The sequence below is a fragment of the Medicago sativa genome, chromosome 2 (genome assembly GCF_051527215.1).
Source record: "Medicago sativa cultivar Bolivia chromosome 2, Bolivia_mono, whole genome shotgun sequence".
Lineage (NCBI taxonomy): Eukaryota > Viridiplantae > Streptophyta > Magnoliopsida > Fabales > Fabaceae > Medicago > Medicago sativa.
In genome coordinates this window covers 59,037,863-59,061,749 of record NC_140750.1, presented here as the reverse complement: position 1 = coordinate 59,061,749, position 23,887 = coordinate 59,037,863, and the positions used below count along the sequence as shown (strand labels likewise).

The window sequence follows — 23,887 nt, the reverse complement described above, 5'->3', positions numbered from 1 at the left end:
ACGCATGGTGCGCATGGTGCTTCAACTTGTTTGCGGCCTCTCTGATGCTTATGCTACTGTTGGCTCTCAACTTCGTCGCTCTGATACCATCTTAAAAATCGTGTTTGGGCCTGACACAACCCCACAAAACCAGCTTGTGAGGTGAGGATTGCCCCACTTATAAACTATCGAAATTTGTGTCATTCTACAACAAAACAAATTGATCCCTAATTGTGGGTTTTTCTTTTATTCCTTTGTCATTCTACAACAAAAATTTGTGTAAAAGAATTTTATAGTACAACCATTTTTTTTTACTATAACTATTACAAACAAGCATGTTCGTCTTTCAACTTTTATCGATAAAAACTATAGAAATTAATTTTTTCCTAGTATTTTAAAAAATGCAAGTTCTTCTTTTTGAATAAAAAAATGCAAGTTCTTTGATTGGTAAAGAATAATAAAGAGATAAAAATAAAATAAAGGAGGGCGTAAAATTCAAAGAAATAATATTAAGCAGAAGGCCTTGATCGGGCCCTGACACCTCTACTAAGGTGTATGAGTTTCAATGGATTGGTCATTTCATCTATCTATAAAAAAAAAGATTCTGAGTCAAACTCTAGATTAACAGTACCTTTAATTTCTCGTGACTACTAGAATGTGAACACCATAAAAAAAAATATTTTTTATAAATATAAATAATGGTGAAATTGAAAAGGGAAAAAGTCACACGACTTTTTTATCCTCTTTATATAGTATAAATTAAACCCATTTAATATATAATATCTTTGGTCAAATATATATTTTTTCCTAGTATATATTTCTCATCTCATCTATATCCTTTGGTTTATTTCTTAGGGTTGAAGCCGATTTGATTGTCCTCAAGTATGATGATCTTTTTCTACTTTTGTTATAATCCTTTTTTATTGTTTTTTTTTTTGTATTTTATGTTTGTAGTTCTCAAAATTAGTCCTCTTTGTTGTAGACTAATATACCTGATTCTTAAAACGTGATTGATTTATCCATAAGTGTGCTGATAATGTTTTATTCATGTATTATATATTTATTTATTTTTAAAATAATATGGGTCAAATGTTTCAGCTGATCAAGTAGATAAGTTTCTTCCATGATTTTGATGTGAATATTTTAATTTTATCGATAAAAACTATAGAATTTTTTTTTTAGGGTAAGTTTCGCGTATGTCTTACTCCTTAAATAACATCTAAATTCACATTTACCGAAACAAAATTGCCCTAGAACTTCAATAGTGGAATCAAAATTGAACAATCTATTGTAAGTTTCGTCAATTATCCCACTGACATTAGTAAGTTTCGATAGGGATAAACGACAAAAATAGAACAATCTATTGTAACTTTAATAGGGATAAACGACGAAACTTACAATAGATTGTTTTTCACGTATTTCTTACTCCTTAAATAACATCTAAATTCACATTTACCGAAATAATACCTACATATTCTAAATTCACGTATCTCTTATTACTTAAGGTTAACCCGTAAGCAATATTTTACCCTAGATTTACCCTAATTTCTCTGCTTAATTTTACTATATTAACCCTATTTAATTTAAACAAAATGTTAATTGTTATGGAAATCAAAATAAACAAATCACTCCTAATTTTTCTGCTTAATTTTACTAAACAGATAAACAGATCGCAAAATAAACAGATCCTCCTATTCTTATCCATAACAAAAAAAAAACAACAAATCGCTCCTATTATTTCCTTTTATTAAAAAACAAAACAAAATCATTTTCAAACTAAATATCAAAATTGTTTCCTATTTTTATGATATGTTTCCCTCTAACCTAAACTAATTATTCTATTTTTATGAAAAACAAAACAAAGTCCTTTCCAAACTAATCATCCTATTTTTGTTGAAAAACAAAACAAAATTGTTTCCATTGTTTCCTTTCCCTTGCTCTTAAACGTAATCACTCATGCTAGGAGGGCGATTTCTTCCACCTGCTATCAGTTCATGTATGTTTTGATTCCTATATTGATTATGCTATTTGTAAACTCGATTATAAGTAGTTAAATCTCTTAGAGATTAGGTCTGAGATGATTCTGTGTAACCCTAATTGAAACATATTGCTGTGAAACTCTATCTATTGTGAATGACAATATATTTTTTATTCAATTCAATTGTTCTTAATGCTTTTTATATATTGAAACCATATAAACATGATTCTGTAAGAATGAATGACTACTGACCATAGCTTTCAACTTAGACCTAATTGAATTGTTCAAATAAACAGGGTTAGTGTAGGAATTGATAATCGTTTATTTGTGATATTAAGTTAACATTCTTAAAACCTTCAAAGAGTATTAAACCACCTAAGGAATTAGGGGTTGTACTCTGAGAAGAGGGTCCTTAGTCGATGTACTTGAATTGCATGTGGATAATTCAATGTTAATTTTGATATATGAATCCCCAATTTCTAAAAGACAATTCAAGTGAATTGTTCCAGTGGTGACAATTGTGATTATACTGAATTGGATTAACCTAGCCTTTGATATATTCATCTATTTGGTGTTTTTTTATTATGTTTTCCATATGTTTTGAAGTATTTTATAAATAAGAATTTTTCTGGATTTATAAGTACTATCTTAATTTTTTGCTAAATTTGTATTGTCATGGATCTAATTTAGATCAGATAGTGTATATTGCCTTGTATATTGCCATTTTGTGTTTTAGAATCGTTTTTTAAATTAGAACTCAAGGAGTTGTGTTTAGATTGAACATATGACAACTTCACTTTATGGTTATCTTGACTGCATATAGAATGTGTGCCTGATTTTTCTTCAGGTTGAACAGTTAAAACCTGTATGGTTTCTTTCATTTTATTGAAAATGAATTATCTAGAGTTACACAATTATATTGTTGTAGATCTAGATCATTCAATTAAGATCATATTAGTGTATATTTTCACTTAATGTTTTTAATACTCTTTTAAAAATGAAATAAAATAAAATGTTTGGTTTAGATTAAATGATTTAGATCATATGACGGTAAGAATTTGTGATTATCGTGTGTATAAAATATTTGTGTCAACTTATTCGTTAGTTTTAACACATAAAAATCATTATAATTTATCATATTTTACTATTGTTAAAAGCATAATTGTTTTTAACATTAACATTTTTAATTTGTGTTCTCCTTGGGGGATAGAGATCCAATATCTTGTAATTATGTCGACTCAAACGTTTCAAAATCACATAATATTGTTATGGCAATTTTGCAACATATTCTTGCAAACCATTCCAAGAACTATGATCTTGAGAAAGATGCACTTGTTGACTCCACTTGAAGCTTGAATATTTTATTTCATAGAAAATAATTGGACTATGGAAATGAGCAAACGAGATAATATCAAGAATGAGATATTGTAAGATATGGCTATAATTTAAAATATTTTAATTGTGACAAATTAACACATGCCACACCTGTTGTAAAATTGTTTATTCAGTATTCTACACATATACCTTCAAACAGAAAATTCAGCTCAAATCCTGAAGTGATTCTATTAATACTTCATATTATTCTTGTTATATGAATTGAGTCACTTCAAGCTTTGAGTTGAAATTTTTTATTGGAGGTTTATGTGTAAAATACTGCATAAACAATTATACATAAGTTAATTTGTCACAATTCATAAATGTTGAATTGTAGCCATATCTTACAACATCTCGTGCCTGATTATTACCATGTTTGCTCATTTCCAATGTCCAACATTTTCTCTTTAAATGACAGAAAATCTTTCAAGCTTCAAGTGGAGTAACTGTTTCATCTTTCTTAGGATCATAATTATTGGGACGGGTTGCGAGACTTTGTTACAAATTGCCATAAAATCATTATATGATTTAGAAACTTTAGTTTCAAACATAGTTACTAGAAGTTTGACCTCAATCCTCCTAAGAGAACCTCAAATTAAAAATGTCAAGGTTAAAATATCTATGTTTTTCACGATAGGAAAATATGATAACAACAATGGTTTTTATTTGTTCTAACTAACAAATAATCTGAAACAATTGTTTTTAGTCAAGATAATCACAAATCCACACAGTCACACGATCTAGATCATTCAAATTTTTGAAAACATTAATTGAAAATTTACACTAGTATGATATTAAATAATTGATCTCGATCCACAACAATGTAATTGTGTAAATGGAGATATTCATTTTCGATAAAATTGAAGAAATTATAAAGGTTTATAATTGCTCAACCTTAAGAAAAATCAAGAATGCATACTCTATTAAGTCAAGGTACCACAAACTGCCGCAAACATATATTTGATCTGAACATCACTTCTAAAATTTCAGCTAAATAATTGAATCTAAAACATCAAATATCAATAACACTCTCAGATCTAAATTAGATCCATGACATTACAAATTCAACAAAAAATATGGATAATGTAAAGACCCGATTTAAGATTTTATTTATTTATTATTTAATTGTTTGATGTGTTATATTTGTCGATTATTTGGATTTTAGAGATATTAAGGGTATTTTGATACTTTTGGGTAGGGAGAGTTATTTTATGAAAATAGTAGCAACTTGGGGTAATTAATACAATAGTGGTGTATGAGTAATAGTGACGGTTTTAATGAAGTAATTGTGTAGTAACATTTTATGAACGGTAGAAAGTTATTAAGTCTATTAATGAGTATGACTAAGCCCAAGAGTATATAAGAGAATAGTCTCTGTGAAAATTAAGGTCAAGAGCTCATTTGTTCAAGAACAAATGAGCTCTTGACCTTAATTTTCACACAGAATATTCTCTTATATACTCTTGAGCATAGTCACACTCACTAATGAACTTAGTAACTTTTCTTTCAAAAAAAATGATCTTAGTAACTTTCTACCACTTATAAAATGTTACTACACAATTACTTCATTAAAACTCCCATTATTACTCATACACCACCATTCTATTAATTACCATAAGTTACTACTATTTTCATAAAATAACTCTTCATACCCAAAAGCACCAAAATACCCATAATATCTCTAAAATCCAAATAATCAACAAATATAACACATCAAACAGTTAAATAATAAATAAAATAATTAAAATTCTAAAATCGGGTCGTTACATATAATATTTATAAATCAAGTAAAAAAATTATCCTTTATAAAATACTTAAAAATTGAAGAAAAACATAATAAAATATCGAATAGATGAATTATGTAACATATTACTCACTGAAATAAAATCAATTAATCAAAATCAACTACAATAGATCAAGAAGATTATATATTAATTTTTTAACTATTAATAATTAACACAAAATCATGTATTTTTTCAGGGTTACCTTTTTCTCATATTTAATCAAAGAACTCACAGATTTGTCGTGAATGTTTAAAAAACAAACAATATAGAGGCACGTACTAACAGGGAAGATGTAGAAGTACAAGACAACAACATCATTGATTTAAATTTGATCTAGCATAAATTAGTAGTCCGTTAGTCAGATTTCGTTGCCTCAATGTAGATCTGGTAGAGAACAAAAAACACAAGATTAATCAAGAGAAAAGAAGCCAACATCAAAGAATATAAATCAATATATTATAAAATAAAATAAATATCCTTTAATTGAACATAAACACACACAATTGACTTCACTGAAATGAACTTACACAGGATGTATCCACGTACATATCACAACCATTTCAGCCACATAAGTAAATACCATTGAGCATGTCTAATATCTAGACGAGTGATATAGATATATTAAATAGCCAAATGAAAGATAATATGGAGAGAGGGGGAGAGAGACCGAGAGGGAGAATGCAAGAGGTGGCGGCCGAACATATAGCAATTCTGAACTTACGAACACATTTATAAAGAGTTCGTAAATGGAGTTCTTAGTGCAATTAGGTTAAGTTTCTTAGTTATATTTTTTAATGTAATGTTAATGGGCTTCATGAGTCCAAGAAGTATAGAGGATATATGGGCTCCTTTATTATCTTTACTATGGACAAGGCCCACCTTTTTAACTGCATCTCCTTTTCTTATTATGCAATTATATTTGAATATAAGTCTATACTAAATTATAAATTATTTTAAATATTATTCTAGTATCATCAAATTATATATTTTTCGTCCTCGTGAGCTTAGTTCAGTTGGTAGGGACAATGCATAATATATGCAAGATCTGGGGTTCAAACCTCTGGGGTTCAAACCCCGGCCACCACCAAAAATTAATATATTTTTCATTGTTTTCTTCTAAAACTATTTTTCATTATTAATTGATGGAACAAAATTTACTGATTAATTTAAAATCAATTAGAATTTCAAGAATAAGACCGAATTATCCACTGAATAAAATTTAATAGATTTTTTAATATATATTTTTTATCAATGCAGATTCATCCATCCGTAAAAGTATTAACTTTTTATATAACAACAACAACAAAGTCTTATCCCACTAAGTGAGTTCGACTGCAAGGATCAAATTACGCCATATTGTTTTATAATAAATCATATTTGGATCTAAATCATTGACCTCTAAATCCTTTCTAATGGTTTTTCTTATAGTTTTTCTAGATCTTCCTCTACCTCTTTTGATTTGACTCTCCTCCATCTGGCATACTCTTCTTACGACAGCATCTACGGATCTTCTCTCTACATGCCCAAACCATCTAAGCCTATTTTCTACCAACTTTTCTACCATAGGTGCTACCCCCACTATCTCCTTAATGGTGACATTCCCAATCCTATCCCGTCTAGTCTGATCACTCATCCTATGCAACATTCTCATCTCCACAACACTTACTTGATTCTCGTGTTGGCTTTTAATTGCCTAACACTCTGTACCATACAACATCATCGGTCTGACCGTTGTCTGGTAAAACTTTCCTTTCAACTTAAGTGGTACTTTCTTATCACACTAAACACATAAGGCTATTCTCAATTTCAATCACTCAACTTGAATACGATGATTTACATCTGCTTATATTTCTCTATGATTTTGTACTATGGACCTAAGATATTTAAACCGTGCAACTTGGGGTATGATATGATCTCCAACTTTCACCTCCAAGGTAGACCTACTTCTCCTTTTGCTGAAGTTACATTCCATATACTCTATCTTGCTTCTACTCAGGCGGTAACCATACGCTTCTAAGGATTTTCTCCAGGTCTCTAGCCTCCCGTTCAATTCCACCCTCGACTCACCAAGAAAGACTACATCATCTGCAAAAATCATACATCTTGGTGCTCATTCTTGGATGTGTTCCCTAAGTACATCCAAAACTACAGTAAAATGATAAGGAATTAGGGTTGACCCTTGGTGAAATCCTATTGTTATAGGAAAATCTTCGAAGGTCCCTTATATATATCTTTGATAACTCTAATATATGAAACCCTAACCTCTTTCTTCTTTAGGGCTATCCACAAAACCTCTCTAGGCACTCTATCACAAGCCTTCTTCAAATCAATGAAAACTAAGTGCAAGTCTTTTTTATCTGTACGCTATCGCTCCATCACACATCGAAGTAAGTAAATAGCTTCCATAGTCGACGCCCTTGGCATAAAACCAAATTGGTTATCCGTAACTCGAGTATCTTTTCTCAGTCTTCGTTCAATCACCCTTTCCCATAACATCATGGTATGACACATTAGTTTATTCCCTTATAATTTGCACAATTCTATATATCCCCTTGTTCTTATATATTGGAATTAAAGTGTCTCTTCTCCACTCGTATGACATTTTCTTCGTCCTCATAATCTTGTTAAATAGTTTAGTGAGCCACACAATTCCTCTATCTCCTAGACTTTTCCACACTTCGATAGGTATGTTGTCCGACCCAACTGCCTTGCCATTACTCATCCTTTTCAATGCTTATTTTACCTCGTGCTCTTGAATCCGATGACAATAGTTATAGTTTTGGTCCTCCTCTCTGATGTCTATCCTTGCTATCTTATATTTATCCCTGGGATGCTTTGCAGGTTGAACAATGGCAACTCTCTCTTTGCAGAACTCATTGGTGCCATGAGGTCTATTGAATTAGCAAGCTTTAAAAACTGGAGAAATTTCTGGCTAGAAACTGATTCCATGCTAGTGGTTCAAGTTTTTAAATCTCAAGACATTGTTCCTTGGCAGCTAAGAAACGGAGTAATTGTCTTAGTATCACTTCAAGCATGAATTTTATTGTCTCTCACATCTTTAGGGAGGGCAATGCTTGTGAAGATGCCCTTGCTAACATAGGTTTAACTCTAGATACTTATGTGTATTATTACTATTTACCTATACAAGTAAGGAGTGATTATGTTAAAAATAGGTCAGGATGACCTACTTTTAGGTTTAATCACTCTTGAGAAGGTTTAGGTGTTGTCCCCTTCTCTTTTTTGTAACAATCTTCTTTGGTTAATATAATATATTAGGGATAGTAGCTCCTTGCTACTTCCTTGTTTAAAAATAAATAGTAATATACTAATATGGGTTGAATTTACATGTTTTTGGGTTGGTTTAGATGATGATCAGGGTTGGTTTCTCTTCTTTTAGGTGTGTAATAATCTTCTATAGTTTACCTTGTTACTTTTGTTTGGCTTTATAAAAAGAGGCAGAGTAAGATAGCGTGGGAGATTGACCTGAGTCTATGACATAGTAGTACTACGTAGCTACTAAATGCCCTCTTCCAAACCTTTCTTATTTCTTAGTTAATTGGGATAAAAGAATTTTGAAAGGAAACGTAATTTCTGAAAGTGATTTAAATCAATTCCTTGATGTGGCGGTTATAAAGAGAGTTTCTTTTGTTTCTTAAAAAAAAAAGAGTTTCTTTGGGTTGCGCAGGGTGTTCTCGTAAGATTTGTTGGATAAAGTGGAGAATCGTTTACCAATTGATCGAATTTGAATATTTTTTTGAAGAAGTTAAATAGCTCACTCAAATTGACACTGGAAAGAATCGAACCTGAGACCTTCAAGATGAGCATACTAAGGAAACATAATTTTTGAAAGTGATTTAAATCCATTCCTTGATGCCGCGGTTATAAAGAAAGTTTCTTTGGGTTGGGGAGGGATGTTCTCGTAAGATTTGTTGGATAGAGTGGAGAATCCAACTGATCGAATTTAAATTTTTTTTTAAGAAGCTAAATAACTCACTCAAATTGACACCGGAAATAATCGAATATGAGACCTTGAATTTGATTTTGTTATACTTAATTTGCATTTAATTTCATTGATTATTTGTTATAGAGAAAATGAGAGGGAGAACAAATTAATTAATTTGCATTTAATTTCACTTTGAAAAAAATGAAGTTTGAATTTCCGCGGCAGTTAACTGCCGAAGTTTCAGCGGTAGTTAACTGCAGCCGGTTAACTTCCGCGGCAGTTAACTGCTGAAGGAGTATTTCGGTATTTTACAGGTGTGTTTCAGCTGTATCAAATGTGTATACAGCAATTTTCTGCAAATTTACTTAAAACTGCCATATTTAGTTGTTGCAGACCCTGGATGACAAACAATAAAAAAAATTATTGTATTGAAACTTATGGAGTGCAACAACTTCAAACTTTTGTTTCTTCAAAAAAAAAAAAAACTTCAAACTTTTGCAGAGAACAAACTTATGTTATGAAAAAACATCTCTTTTAAATGTAGCTATATGTGTGAATAAACACACCACAAATTTATGCCAAAACATTCAACAAATTTAGGTTCATAACTCAAATGAATTTATTTGTGTGCTACTATTTACTAAAACTGTTTATGTAGGAGCTGTAAATTGATAGCACGTTTTCAATAAAATAACTTTGATAGCAAGCTCATAGTTTTTTTTTCTTTTTCTGAAGTTGATGCTCATAGTTATAGATCAATGCTTGGTACCAACTTATGACACTTGGTATATGTTTGGATTGACCGTGATTTTGGCTCCAAAGTGATTCTCCAAAGTGTAGCTTGGAAAAAATTATCGTGATTCTGACAATCTCACCTTCAATCAAAACATGTACATATCGAAGGCGTGTTTGGTGTCTAACGTTGAATGCCGTGCTTAAGCACATGCACCAACATATTCAAGATTAGATTATGTTAAATGATATGGTCTTACCTGCCCCCATATATGAAATTTGAAACACTTCATTTGACTGAATTGCACAAGATCCAATTTCTTCAACATTAGTTCCATAATTATGCATAATGATGTTAGCAGAAGCATTATGAGCTACTGATGGATTTGACAGAACAATGGGTTGTGATATACCACTCTGATGGAATTTTTTTTTACACTTTTCTTCAAGATGCAAGAGATCCATGTATTTAGAAGAGTTAGATCATACTTGTTAGTAATCACAAGTGAAAAACTTTTCACACTATAAGTACGAAGAAGTGCTCTATTGACAAAGTTTATAAAGTGTTGTTTTCCACCTGATTTCTTCCTCTTGCGAGTATAGAGCACACGATCACATAAGTCCAACTTGGTGATTAATGTCCAGCTTTCTATCCATCTTTTAGATAACACACTTGTACGAACAGCATCTTCTGTACCGACACAAGTATGGTAAAAAAGTTGTTCAATTGTGTACTTATGATTTCTCTAAAAATAACATAATTGTCATATAAACATAAACACAGGTACATGCAACAAAGGAAAAATAACTTCAAACGTAAACGTAATCAAATATAAAATACCATCAATTTTAGGGTAATTAAACATATATATTGATTGCCCAATACTTAGTTAAACGTAGTTACATCTTCTTGTAGAAAACACAAAATATACACAAATTTGCTAGTACTAATATACAAACCTATCTTTTGGCCAAAAATACTGTCACCATATGTAGACAATTACTTGCAGGTAACATCATATACTTGTGATAGTAACTGATATCAAAATATAAACTAATAGTAATTGTACAATATAATCCCAAGAAATTCGAGAGTCTTGGTTCTCTCCCCTCCAAGAATTCGAGAGCTTGGTCTCTCCCTACCTATCCTTTATCCCAATCCCTGAATGCCTTTCTTTTCCTCTGCATCTTATTTATAATACTAAGTCCTATAGCTGTTACATAGAAGTCTAGTAGACAGCAATTACTGCAGACAAGTAACAGTTACTTATTTATAATATTATTAAATAAACCACTAGTATCTATAACTTCTGCCCTTAGGAGTCCTATTACTAACAATACTCCCCCCCTAAAGACTCACCTTGTCCTCAAGGTGAAGGATAACATAACTGTCCACCAGGGTCCCATAACTTGAAGTAGAGTGACAGAGCAAGGTGTGAAACATGATAATTAATGCATGCATCAGACACTCTCTTTTGGGGAGGAATTTTCGGCAGCAATAGGCATAGTGCCAGTTCGATCAAACCAGAGGATAATCCACTCTTCACCACAAACACATCTGGATCTGGCGGCTTTGGCAACGGTGGAGGTAGGCCGCCAAACTCGAGTGAAACCCATCCCTCTCCGATAATTTTTCTAGGCAATTTCGCCCTCGATTCGAACACACTACTCATACCATGTTCATAAAAGAGTCTGTCGATACCAAGAAATTTGCACAGATCTGTTTTGGTCTCTTGTTGCTTTTCCACAATGATGACATTCATGGAGGAATTTTCTGCATCCATTTCTTCTGCATTCTCTACCTTTTCCTCTTCTGCTGTCTGAATGAGTTCAGAATTTCCTTGATCAGTTTCTTCTGATTGAAGGCTGAATGTGTGAGGCGTCGACGACTCCCATTCCAATCCAGATTCCTCTTCTTCATCCGATATAGGTAGAAGGTCTCTATACTCTGGCTTAAAATGCCAAATGAATGCAACGTGAAACGCTCGCCAACTCGCATGTGGATGGCATCGACTCCACCACTGCCACCATACGAGAGCACGGTTTCGCAAGGCTTTCACCGCCTCCAGCAACTTCTCACCCTCCTGTGTTCCCACGACATCAAAATGTTTCTCAATACAAATCAACCACCAATAAGCGTCACCGCTGCCGTCAAATTGTGGCATGTCCATTTCCCCCCTACTGTGAATTTCTTTCCCTGGATCAGAACTGCTCTGATACCAGTGATAGTAACTGATATCAAAATATAAACTAATAGTAATTGTACAATATAATCCCAAGAAATTCGAGAGTCTTGGTTCTCTCCCCTCCAAGAATTCGAGAGCTTGGTCTCTCCCTACCTATCCTTTATCCCAATCCCTGAATGCCTTTCTTTTCCTCTGCATCTTATTTATAATACTAAGTCCTATAGCTGTTACATAGAAGTCTAGTAGACAGCAATTACTGCAGACAAGTAACAGTTACTTATTTATAATATTATTAAATAAACCACTAGTATCTATAACTTCTGCCCTTAGGAGTCCTATTACTAACAACTTGCCATAAGCAAAAGAGACATTGTAGACACCATATACAATAAGCAAAAGAAACATTGGAGACATGTACAACTTGATTCTACAACCTAATAATAATCAAATGAAAATTCAAGTATGACAAAAGAGACTCCTTTCTTAAATGAGTACAACTTCTCCTTGAATTCTTCAATGACCTTAGAATCAATCTGCCATGCATTAGCAATGGAGAAACTCATCCTCTCAAGCACTATACCATTTTCCATTAAATATTTAGCTAAGAAAAGCTCATGTTCGTGTCCATGTAGATTTCCAAATTTCACAACTTGAAGAGTCGATGCTAAACAATTCGGCACAACATAAGAACTTAGACGCTCTTGATAGCATTTTGTAATTTCCTGATGATTAGTAATTAGTAATGAAACAAAGTTTAAATAAGAGGAGATACAGATTAACGGTTAAAGCATAATGCATTATAATTACCAACCTTGAAAACTAGAGTATTGAGAACAGGAGACTTTTGAAGTAAGCACAACAAAACTTCATCACTAACCGAGCCAAGATCCAAATGGGTCAGCATTGCAAATTTAGGCAGAAGAGCCATATTTGGTCGTGTGAGAACCTGGATGACAAACATTAAGGAAACTGATTTATATTGGAAAAACATCTATGTTTAAATGTAGCTATGTATGCGAATAAACACACCCCAAATTTATGCCATGACACTCAACAATATTGCTAACTTCATAAATCAAATCAATATATTAGTCATTAGTGTGGCACGATTAACAACAAGATATTGGTGTTACAAGTCGCACAATCAGATAGATGAAGATTCATCTCATCGGAGAATAAGATTGAGAGCTTGATAGAAGGGGTAATTCCTTAGAATTCATATTGAATGAAATATAAACGATTGTAAAGGAATACATTAGATGCCCTATAAACAAACAACTATCAACCAATAAACTAACAACCTTTTATATTTCTATTATATTCAATGTCATCAACATATTAAGTATTAGATTAAGCAAGTTGAATGAAATTATCTTACCTCCGATCCATGAAATTTCATACACTTCACTTGGCTGAATTGATTGAGAAGGAGACAAGCATAGGATCCACTTTCTTGAACACTATTTCCATGCTTATACAAAATTATGTTAGCAGCAACATTGCGAGCAGAAGATGGATCTGACAGAACAATAGCTTGTGATATACCATCACCACAATAAGTGAATTCTTTCAGGCTTGAATCAGAAAATTTGATTTTGCAGTTACGTGGCTCACGAGTAACCGACTCAAGGTCTTGTTCTATAAAAACACTTTCAAGTAGAGGTGCCTTGAGTTCTAAAGTGACATCATGTGCACTTAACCAAGAGCAGTTTTTTGTATCAAACTTTTTCAGTACCGGTAAAAGGATCTCTATAGATTTGTCAATTGTAAATATAATTCCACACAACTGGATGAGTTTTAGCTTTCCAAAACTATGATAATATCGGCAGAGAGGAACTTTGATAGCACAACAATGCATCTTGAGCACTAATTCTTCTAAATAATAGGCATTATTGAAAAGGGAGCGAGATGTAAGAGCAGAGAATGTAAGTTCTAAACTCGAAGCGATGGAAAGTTTTTTTACATTTCTCTTCAACATACAAGAGATCCATGTGTTCACAAGAGTTTGATCATACTTATTAGTGATCACAAGAGAAAAACATTCCACACTATAATTCTCATTAAGCAAAAGTGCTCTATTGACAAAGTTTATAAAGTGTTGTTTTCCACCTGATTTCTTCTTACTTTTGGGAGAATAGAAAACACTGTCATCTAAGTCCAACTTGGTGATTGATGTCCAGCTTTCCATCCATGTTCTTGATAACACACTCGTACGAGCAGCATCTTTTGTCGGGAGAAATGAGAGAATGCTGATTATATCATCTTTCTCCTTTTGCTTCTTATGAGCCCTATCATTTCTTGATCTAGAATCCATTTCTACAACAGCTTTCCTAGAACTATTTTTCTGCATTAATTCCAAACACTGTCAATTATCAAAAGAATATGATCATGCATGCATAGCATCTTCTTAATGAATCAAAACTTGCAAAGTAACGAATAGCATCAACCACAAATTGTGAAAGAGTTTTCCTTAATATGCTTCTAATGAGTGTAACCATAACCATTAGACTCCATTAGTATACCAAATTTCCTCCAACAGTATTATTTTTCTTTATTTTTAAACACTTACAAGTAACAAAACAATATGATCATGCATGCATAGCATCTTCTTAAAAGAATCAAATTTTCAAACCAAAGAATAGCATCAGACTCCATTTGTATAACAGTTTTCCTATAACTATTTTTTTTTTCCGCATTTAACACTATAAAGGAAAAAAATAACAAGGCATGCATATAATCTTCTTAAATGAATCAAAATTTTCAAAGCAAAGAATAAATACTTAATCTCACCGAAATCCCTTTAATAGAAACATGCAATCTTAAAAACTTTCATAGGGGTGACTGTATTTGAAAGTAAGTACTCATACTCACCTTTGTGTAGCAACAAAGAAGGAAGATGATGATCAAATTAGTTGTTTCTTTTCTTTCAGCTTATCTCCACTAGCTAGAAGTAAGTTACTCTTGTTTGGCTTTATAAGTATAATATTATATTAAGGCAGAGTTTGATCATAGTGGATGTGGAAGTGACGTAAGATAGCCTGGTGGTTTATGTCTACTCCCTCCGGTCCTATCTATAAAAAACATTTAACTTTTCTGATTTATTGTATAAAAGATATATTTGATCTATATTCTAGACATGATACATCAATTATTCAATGAATCTAAAAAGTTAAAATTTTCTTATTAATAGAACCGGATGGAGTAGGTGTTAATTCTGGGAGTACACCATTTTGCTTTTACATAATTTTTGTAATTATGTTATACTACTAGTCCAGTTAATATACATCTTTTCTTTTTTTAATTATGTAAAAGCAAAATGGTTACTCCTGTAAAAAAAAAAATCTTTACTTTTAATCTTTGCAAATATACAATTTTTTTTGTGTCGTTAATTTATTTATTTTTTGTCAAGGTCATTGTTAATTTACTTTTTTTAAATAGCTTAGTGGCTAGAGCTCACACATTTTTAAATATGGAGAAATGGGACGTTCGGAGTTCGAACCCTGGCCCCGCCCATATAATGTGTTAATTTACTTTAGTCTTCAAAAATTTGATAGTCTTCGAAAATTTGATAATGTGGTAACTATTTGATAATGTGGTAACTGTTCGTAATGTTCATATAAGTCCTTATTATATATATGTAACCAATATTTGATAAATTGAAATAAAATGGTGTATATAATAGGTGTTAATTCTAGCATAAACAAATATTTCACGGATTAAAAATGTGATAACGACAAAAATAATATGTGCTATGTTTGCAAGAACTAGAAACAATGAATATTTTTAAAGAGATTAAAAGCAAACTGTGATATATTTACGAGGTAAAAATTTGTAAATCAAATTTTTAATGAAATGATTTAGTAATTTATCCATTTTTTAGATAAACATAGAGTATCCAAAGGAATCTCTTTCCGTATCAGGAACAGATCCTATTCAGTGAATGGAGGAAACTGATGTAGGAAGGATGACTGTTCATATCGAAGAAAAAGTTACGCATAAGAAAGGTTTGACGGGAGTTGTCAAGTTTGTCGTCCGATGTCAGAATGACTATTATTATACCTTCTCGGAAAGGAGGAATTAGGCCACAAGATGTCAGAATGACTATTATTATACCTTCTCGGAAAGGAGGAATTAGGCCACAAGTAGAGCACAACAATATGCCATGATATATGGGCTTTTTAAGCCATATGAGTTTGTCTGAATCCTGAAAATTAACTTTTATTATTTAAGCTTAATTTTAATAATTTTCTGTTTGGATATTTGACATATCAGGGTTTTCTGTAGTATTTAAACACTTCAGTTGTAACGAGAGACATCTTTTCATTGAATAAAATTTCAGAGAGTTGATCTCCTTTTCTGGTGGATTTCAGAGTCGTAATTTACAAGTTTGTCGCTTCCAAAATTGTTTCTTTTCAATCTAGGTTTAGTTTGCTAACCTACGCTTCCGACTGTATCACAATATGGAATTTATGGACAACCCAAAATGATAAAATTTTGGTAGGATTGAACAGCAATGGTTGGGCAGTGCAGATAAAGGCTCACATTGTTTCACAAGAATGGAAAAAACCAAAAAAAAAAACCCCAAAATATAACGAAGTGCAACGAGGTGGATGCTGGTCTTCACAAGGATCTTGGTATCATAAGTTACAGGGAAGTGTTAACTTGTGCCATGGGGAAGTTCGGGATCAACATGGGTCTGCAAGGATAATCTTCTCCAGTTGGTATCAGTACTTAGTTGACCTAAAGGAAAGGAAAGTGATGGCATTACACTATGCTTTGTCCTGTTGCAGAATCTGGATGCACGATCAAACCATCATTAATGGATTGGATCCTATCAGAACTTTTCTTAGCTAAATATTCCTTGAAACAATCGCACCTGAAGCACGACGAAGATTGTTGTCCGGACCCATTTTGGAACAACGACAAGGGGGGGGGGGGGGGGGGGGGGTGTGAAATCCATCAGACAACCGCAACCAACGAACCCCAATCAATTAGAACAAAATCAACATAAGCAATGAAACAAACAAAGTCACGAAGCCAAATCAAAACAGACCAAGAAAACATAAACAAAGCAAGCTCAAAATGATTTTACTTATTATAGAATGGATATAGTAGTATTTGGAGAGTTGGTAGCAACTATGTAAAAAAATAAAAATACCCCACCGTCTCAAATTAGGTGTCCCTTTTTATAATTTTCTCTGTCACAAATTATTTGTCTATTTTACAATAACAATACAACATTTATTATTTTTTCCACTAACATATCTTATTTATTGCATTTAAATCATTTATAACTAGTCTATAATTAATACAAATGTTTTAGTAAATGACTCGTATATTTCCTTAATACTTACTATGTAAAACTCAAATAAAACGGAAGGAGTAATATGAACCTAAAAAGTAAAATTGGATTAGATTTTAAAACGGAGGGAGTAATATGAAAGGGAGGAAATATTGAGAGTTGGAGCGTTTTGTTCATCTTCGCTCCCTTTACATTCATATCATACCCTAACCAACCAGAGGTTTAAGAATTTTTTTGCATCTTTATGAGTATGTGTGAAAGCATTAGCATGATTAAAATGTCTATCCGTATTAATGGATCTGTTAAAGCAATTGGAATTTGAGAGGACTTCTGCAATTATTTCGCCTGTCATTGATATCCTAAAACAATTTCCGACACAACAAAGTTACTCAAGTGAACTCAACAGCCGATTAACTCAATATTACTACCTCCGTCCCTAATTATAAGATCGAGAATTTTTTTCCCTTTTTTATAATACCCCTTTGCTATTTCAAACTACATTAATTATTTCTTTACATACATGACCCTATTTATTATATATCTTTTTCTTCAATCAACAATAAATAATATGTTGAAAACATAAACAAACCCTCTCTCTTAAAAGATAAAATTGTAAAAACAATATTAATCATAAACATATTTAATACAAATATTCACTATCTTAATTCCCATTATTTTTTCAAAAGGACCCTATAATTAGGAACGGAGGTAGTACTTAATAAATTATTATAACAATTTTAAATAAACGTTTTAAATTAATTTCTGAACTACATAATTTACCCACTCCTTAATTGTACTAAAAATGTAAAAAAAAAAATATATAAAAAAATTCGGCATGCTAAGAATGCCTAACAATTGCTCAAAAAAAATAAGGAATGAATTTAAATTACTTTCAGAAATTAGGTTTCCTTTCAAAATTATTTAATCCCAACTAATAAGAAATATGAAAGGTTTAGGAGAGGGCATCTAGTAGGCACTAGGCAGTAACTACGTAGTAGTACTAGACTCAGGCCAATCTCCCACGCTATCTTACTCTGCCTCTTTATAAACCCAAACAAGAGTAACAAGGTAAACTAGAAAATAAGCAATGAAAAAGCAGTAACAGAGAAGATTATTAGAAAGCTGAAAGAAAAGAAACAACTTTGATCATCATCATCATCATCTTTCTTCTTGTTTCTACACAAAGGTGAGAACTTCTTACTTTCCAATGAAACCAACAATCCCCCACAAATGTTTCTTACTTTCCAATGAAACCAACAATCCCCCACAAATGTTTTAAAGATTGCATGTTTAAATTAGAGGCATTTGGGTGGGATTGATATTTATTCTTTATTATCAAAATTGTTTATAAGAAAATTTTGATTTAAGCAATGCATATGCATGCATGATCATATTGTTTTGATACTTGATTTGAGATCATTGCTAACATGCATTACTTAGGCATGTCGAGTATGGTGCGCAAGTAATTTTCATCTTTGAACTTATTTATATAAACACTCATATGGTTAACCATCAACAAATTATACTATTTTCTTTTAACTATTTTTTTCTCAAATAAAAAAGTAACTACAATTTTTCATTCATTGGAGAAGAGAGGGTGTGAATATGTGATTTTGGTGGGTGAACCGCATTGTCTCCGACTGATAGGAAGGAGAGTGTAATAATAGATAAATCCAATGGTTGAAATCACTTGTGCATCCTGCACATGCTTTACTTATACATGTTAGCAATAGCCCTTGATAGTGTTTGATAATGCAGAAAAAATATAGCTCTTGATAGTGCTTCACTTATGCATTAAGAATAGGCTATGCTATGCATTAATATTGATCTTGATATTTGATAGTGTTTGAAAATGCAGAGAAATAGTTCTAGCTAGGAAAACTGTTATACAAATGGAGTCTGTTGGTTCAACTCATAAGAAGCATAAGGCAAACGAGGATATAATCAGCAAACTGCCTGATTCACTTATTACTCACATTCTGTCTTGTGTCCCAACAAAAGATGCTGCTCGTTCAAGTGTGTTATCGAAACGATGGATAGATTCTTGGACTTTCATCACCAAGGTGAACTTAGATGATCATGTGTTCTTTAAACATAAGAAGAAGAAATCAGGTGCAAAAAAGTACTTTATAAACTTTGTCAATAGAGCACTTCTTCTTACTAAAAGCAACACTGCTGAAAGTTTTTCTCTAGTTATCACTAACAAGTATGATATATCCCTTCTCAATACATGGATCTCTAGCATCTTGAAACGAAATGTAAAAAAGATTTCTATCTCTACAAAATTAGAACTACCCTTCTCAGCCTATACATCTCATATTCTTTTTAATTACTCTTATAAGTTAGAAGAATTGGTGCTTGAGATGCGTCGTTGTTCTATCAAAGTTCCTCCCTGCAGTTCCTATTATAGTTGTAATTTTGGATGCCTAAATGTTATCAAGTTGTGTGGAATCATATTCACCATCGACGAATCTGTAGGTATTCTTTTCCGAACATTGAAAAAGTTTGAGATGAAAAACTGTTCTTGGTTAAGTACAAATGATGCCACTTTAGAACTAAATGCTCCTCTACTCGAAAGTGTTTTAATAAAAGAAGACTTTATTATGTCGGTAAATCGTGAGGCACGCAGCTGCAAAATCAAGTTTTCTGCTTCGTGTATGAAAGAATTTACTTATTGTGGTTATGGGATGTCACAAGCTATTATTCTGTCAGATCCATCAGCAGCTCGTAATGCTTCTGCTAAAATCATTTTGCATAATAGTTCGAATAGTGTTCAAGAAACTCAAACTTGTGCTTCTCTACTTCTCAAACAATTCAGTCAAGTGAAGTGTATTGAATTTCGTGGATTGGAGGTAACAATCATATCATTTTACTAAACGACTTAATCTTATACTGAACATGTTGGTGCCAAGCATGGAATATATATACTTTATAATGAGATAAAGATCATATTGTTAACCATGTGCATCAATTGAGAACTTGCTGTCAATATGACACATAAATTGTATTGATTTGATTTCTGAAGCTATATTTGTAGAGTGTTTAGTCTCATATGTAGTTATGTTCAAGAAACTCTAATTTTGACACAATTTGTTGACATTATGTACTGTCACCATATGCGGAGTGCCAATATTATTCACATATACTCCTGAATTTTATTACATGGTTAACGGTTTAACACAGCTCAAATAAAGAGTTAATTATGTTTATTAGTTTGTTAATAGACCATATGGTTCAATGTAAACAAGTATCCTTAATCTATGTCATTCAGGTTTTGACAAAACAAAATGTGGCTGTTCTACCTAAATTTGCAATGTTGAGCCATTTGGATCTTGGCTATATTACTGGTGAAGTTTGGTTTGGCTTACTTCACAAGACTCCTGTTCTCAATACTCTAGTTTTCGAGGTTAGTAATAATTAACATATTCGTTACTATACTTTACCTTTATATCTCCTCTTATTTAGACTTTGTTTGATTATATCTATTTTTTAGAGAATATCCAAATTCAACCAAGAGCTTCTGAATTTTGCTGTTGTTCCTGATTGTTTGGCCTCCAGTCTCCAAGTTGTGAAATTCGGAACATTCCAAGAATTAGAGAATGCTTTGTTTTTGGCTAGTTTTTTTCTGGAAAATGGTATGGTGCTTGAGAGGATGAGTTTCTCCTTTTATGATGAGAGGAGGAAATCCACTGTGATTGAAGAATTAAAGGAGAAGCTGTACTCATTCATGAAAGGAGACTCTTTTGCCTTACTTGAACTTGATAATTATTTGTACTCATATGATTATTATCGTTAGATTGAAGAACCAAGTACATGTCTAAAATATCAAGTTGTTCAGGTCTACAAAGTTTCTTTTGCTTACTGTCTATGATGTTATATATTGTAGACTACGTTTCTTTTGTTTACATTATGTGATCTTATGGTGTAATTTTCTACCTGCAAGTAATTGTCTGCAATGACGATTATATCTTTTGGCCAAAACATAAGTAAAGTTAGTAAATTAGTACGTACCAAGTCTCTGTCTATGTTTTTGTGCTATGTACTCGGCAATTAATATATATTTCTATAAGAAAAATGATGTTATTTTACTTGTGATTATACATATTTATCTGAATATTGACTAAAGAATAAGATCCGGAATTTGGTAGTAAAAATTGTTGAAGTTGGTTTTGATGGTGTTTGTAACATGTTGTTAGTCCCATTTTGCTCAGGTGTTGAGCTAATTTTTGAGATGAGATTCAAGTCCATTTAACAAAAATAAGATTTAGTCCAGTTAGGTCCCATTCTTGCAAAAGAATGTGTTACATTATTTGCATATCTTCTCAAAAGACACTGAAAGCGTCTAGAACAATCTTTCAATGAGTCTCAAACACCACATTCTTTATTGGGTGATATGCATGAATGTGCGATTCACGTGAGCCTCAAATAGTTTTGTGCGATTCACGTGTACTTTAACTAATAAAAATTAAAAAGCCAAGAGATAGGGAGGACATCAAGGAGAAACAGGGAAATCTCAACTTCCTTTTGAAGAGTGGAACAGCTATGAACCGTAGGAAGAATCTGTTTCCGTGACGGTTCTATGGGGATAATACATGAATTAGTATTCTGATCTAGGGATGCAACTACAATTTCCTCTTCCAAGACCGTTTTAACAGGTAAAGAATCATCATAAATTTGCTCAACAACAAAAGTCCTATCAATCAGGTAAGTAACATTATGCAAAGGAAAGTGAAATGATGTTGATGACTTATCTGACAAAGGGGGTTGTTCAAGCGCATCTGCTTCTAAGTGTTGTTCTTCATTTGTCGCAGAATGCACATGAATAGAATCAGAATGTGTAGGTTGTTCATTGCAATGAGTGGTACCTCACATCTGTCAGTTTGTACCGTGTCCTGTTCTAAAGGTGCTTGTGTTACCTGTTGTTGAAGATAAGAATTTCAACATTCAGAATCTCAAATGCCCTTAGATGAGCCGATTCCTGAAGGATTCTCTTTTACCTGCCAACTTTGCGATATGTGTTTCTGAACCTCTAAGGTTTCTTACCTTTGTCTCCCACCGTCGTCTGTTTCTCAACATTTTTGCCCTGTGCAGGATGCAACCACCGACATTTGGCTACCCTATGCCCAATGTTCTGACAACGATAACAAAATTCTGGTAGCCAATCGTAAGACACTTGATCCACAGGAAAAGTGAAGCCGTCCCTTTCTACCATTATCTCATAACCATATCTACAACTATCCTTGCATAGTGCCAAAAGACGCGATTTTGAGTTGCACTATCAATAATCAACGGAATTCCAATTGCACTTGCTATTTGACATAACGTTATATCCATCTAATATCTTGTGGCAACTCATGTAAACGAATCCAAACCTGCGCATGTGTTTGTCTCTGAGTTTGAACATTGAAATCTTTGGTCCATTAAAAAAGACATAGCACCCCAACCTAGGGATAAGAAGTGAATGAGAATTCGTAATAACTCCGACCCAGGGATAACATATGCCAATTCTCGTACGTTTTCCATTGCTTTTGAAACTTTGCCATAATATCTTTGGATGTATATGGTTTATCCCCCTTGTTCAACACAAGTTTGCCCTGTAGATTACGCTTACACGCATCCAGACCTCGCACATAGGCTTATTGCGTAATCTTAACAGTTAGAGCTACCCCTTGGATGTGTGGTGTTGGAAGAGGTTCAAATGTGATCGAGTTCGAAGCTGTTGCAAACTGAGCAAAGGAGATCTGATGATTCTGTGGTGCAGTTGTTGATAACGTTGTAGATCCCTCAACCTGCTGTTGTGCCGGTTGCACTTTGTCATGGAACTATGGCCAAAGACAAATGAAGGCCATGGCGGCCGCCATAACGGGACACGTACAAGCAGCACCGCGCTTCTGATCAGTGTTGTGTTAGTTAAGCAATTGATGTAATTGATCTTGTGGTAGTATCACAAAACCAAGTCAATCACACAAGCATAAAATGCAACAATAAAACAATATATGCTCTCCAAACGTGAGCCAAGCCAACATATAAAAACAAACATAAGGAAAGAAAATTACGAACAATACAATTCTATTATATTGCTTTTGCATACAATTAGTTTATCTAAAAAATAAAATTATTAAATCATTCCACTAAAATTTTGATTTAAACAATCTTCTCCGTAAATATATCATATTTTGTTTTTAATCTCCTTCAAAATAGACAAATGATATTTGTTCAACCATTTTACCGCAACTTTTATACAATTTTCTCTCTTATATCAAGTTATGTTTTTACCATCTTTCTTCCTTTTTCTCTCTCTACTATTTTTAACAAATAAAATCAGAGGAAAAGAAGATTAGTAAATAGGCAATTACCCCAAAATTGTAAGTTTTGTCAATTACCCGCTAACATAAACAAAACTTCAATTACCCCCCCCCCCCCCCCCCGAAATTGCACAACGTTAATCAATTTACTTCCTCCGACAAATTCTTACTCAACATGATGTGGCAGTTGGCTACTGTCTACGTGGTACTGCCATGTGTCTGATGTGTCATGCCCCATCACATTGTTGGTCTATATTGCGCGCTAGAGGGGGTATGAATAACGGTTTTAAAAGTTTTACGGAGT

The 23,887-nt window shown here is 32.7% G+C and overlaps 3 protein-coding genes across 3 annotated transcripts; 1 reads left to right on the top strand and 2 right to left on the bottom strand.

Annotated features, from left to right (window-relative positions):
• Positions 1 to 10,817: 10,817 nt before the first annotated feature.
• Positions 10,818 to 12,322, bottom strand: LOC146949340 (uncharacterized). The gene has a single exon (XM_085745388.1). It carries the CDS (start codon positions 11,959 to 11,961, stop codon positions 11,158 to 11,160), a length of 804 nt encoding a protein of 267 aa, XP_085601514.1. The 5' UTR covers positions 11,962 to 12,322; the 3' UTR covers positions 10,818 to 11,157.
• Positions 12,323 to 12,329: 7 nt separating this feature from the next.
• LOC146949339 (F-box/FBD/LRR-repeat protein At3g14710-like) lies at positions 12,330 to 14,317 on the bottom strand. Its single transcript, XM_085745387.1, has 3 exons — positions 13,355 to 14,317; positions 12,788 to 12,922; positions 12,330 to 12,698 (listed from the first exon to the last, which is right to left on the bottom strand). Exons 1-3 carry the CDS (start codon positions 14,288 to 14,290, stop codon positions 12,411 to 12,413), a joined length of 1,359 nt encoding a protein of 452 aa, XP_085601513.1. The 5' UTR covers positions 14,291 to 14,317; the 3' UTR covers positions 12,330 to 12,410.
• A 4,853-nt stretch (positions 14,318 to 19,170) lies between these two features.
• On the top strand, positions 19,171 to 21,316 carry LOC146949338 (F-box/FBD/LRR-repeat protein At3g14710-like). The gene is made up of 3 exons (XM_085741512.1): positions 19,171 to 20,130; positions 20,550 to 20,684; positions 20,772 to 21,316. The coding sequence occupies exons 1-3, from the start codon at positions 19,171 to 19,173 to the stop codon at positions 21,072 to 21,074; spliced, it is 1,398 nt and encodes a 465-aa protein (XP_085597638.1). The 3' UTR covers positions 21,075 to 21,316.
• The last annotated feature ends 2,571 nt before the right edge of the window (positions 21,317 to 23,887 follow it).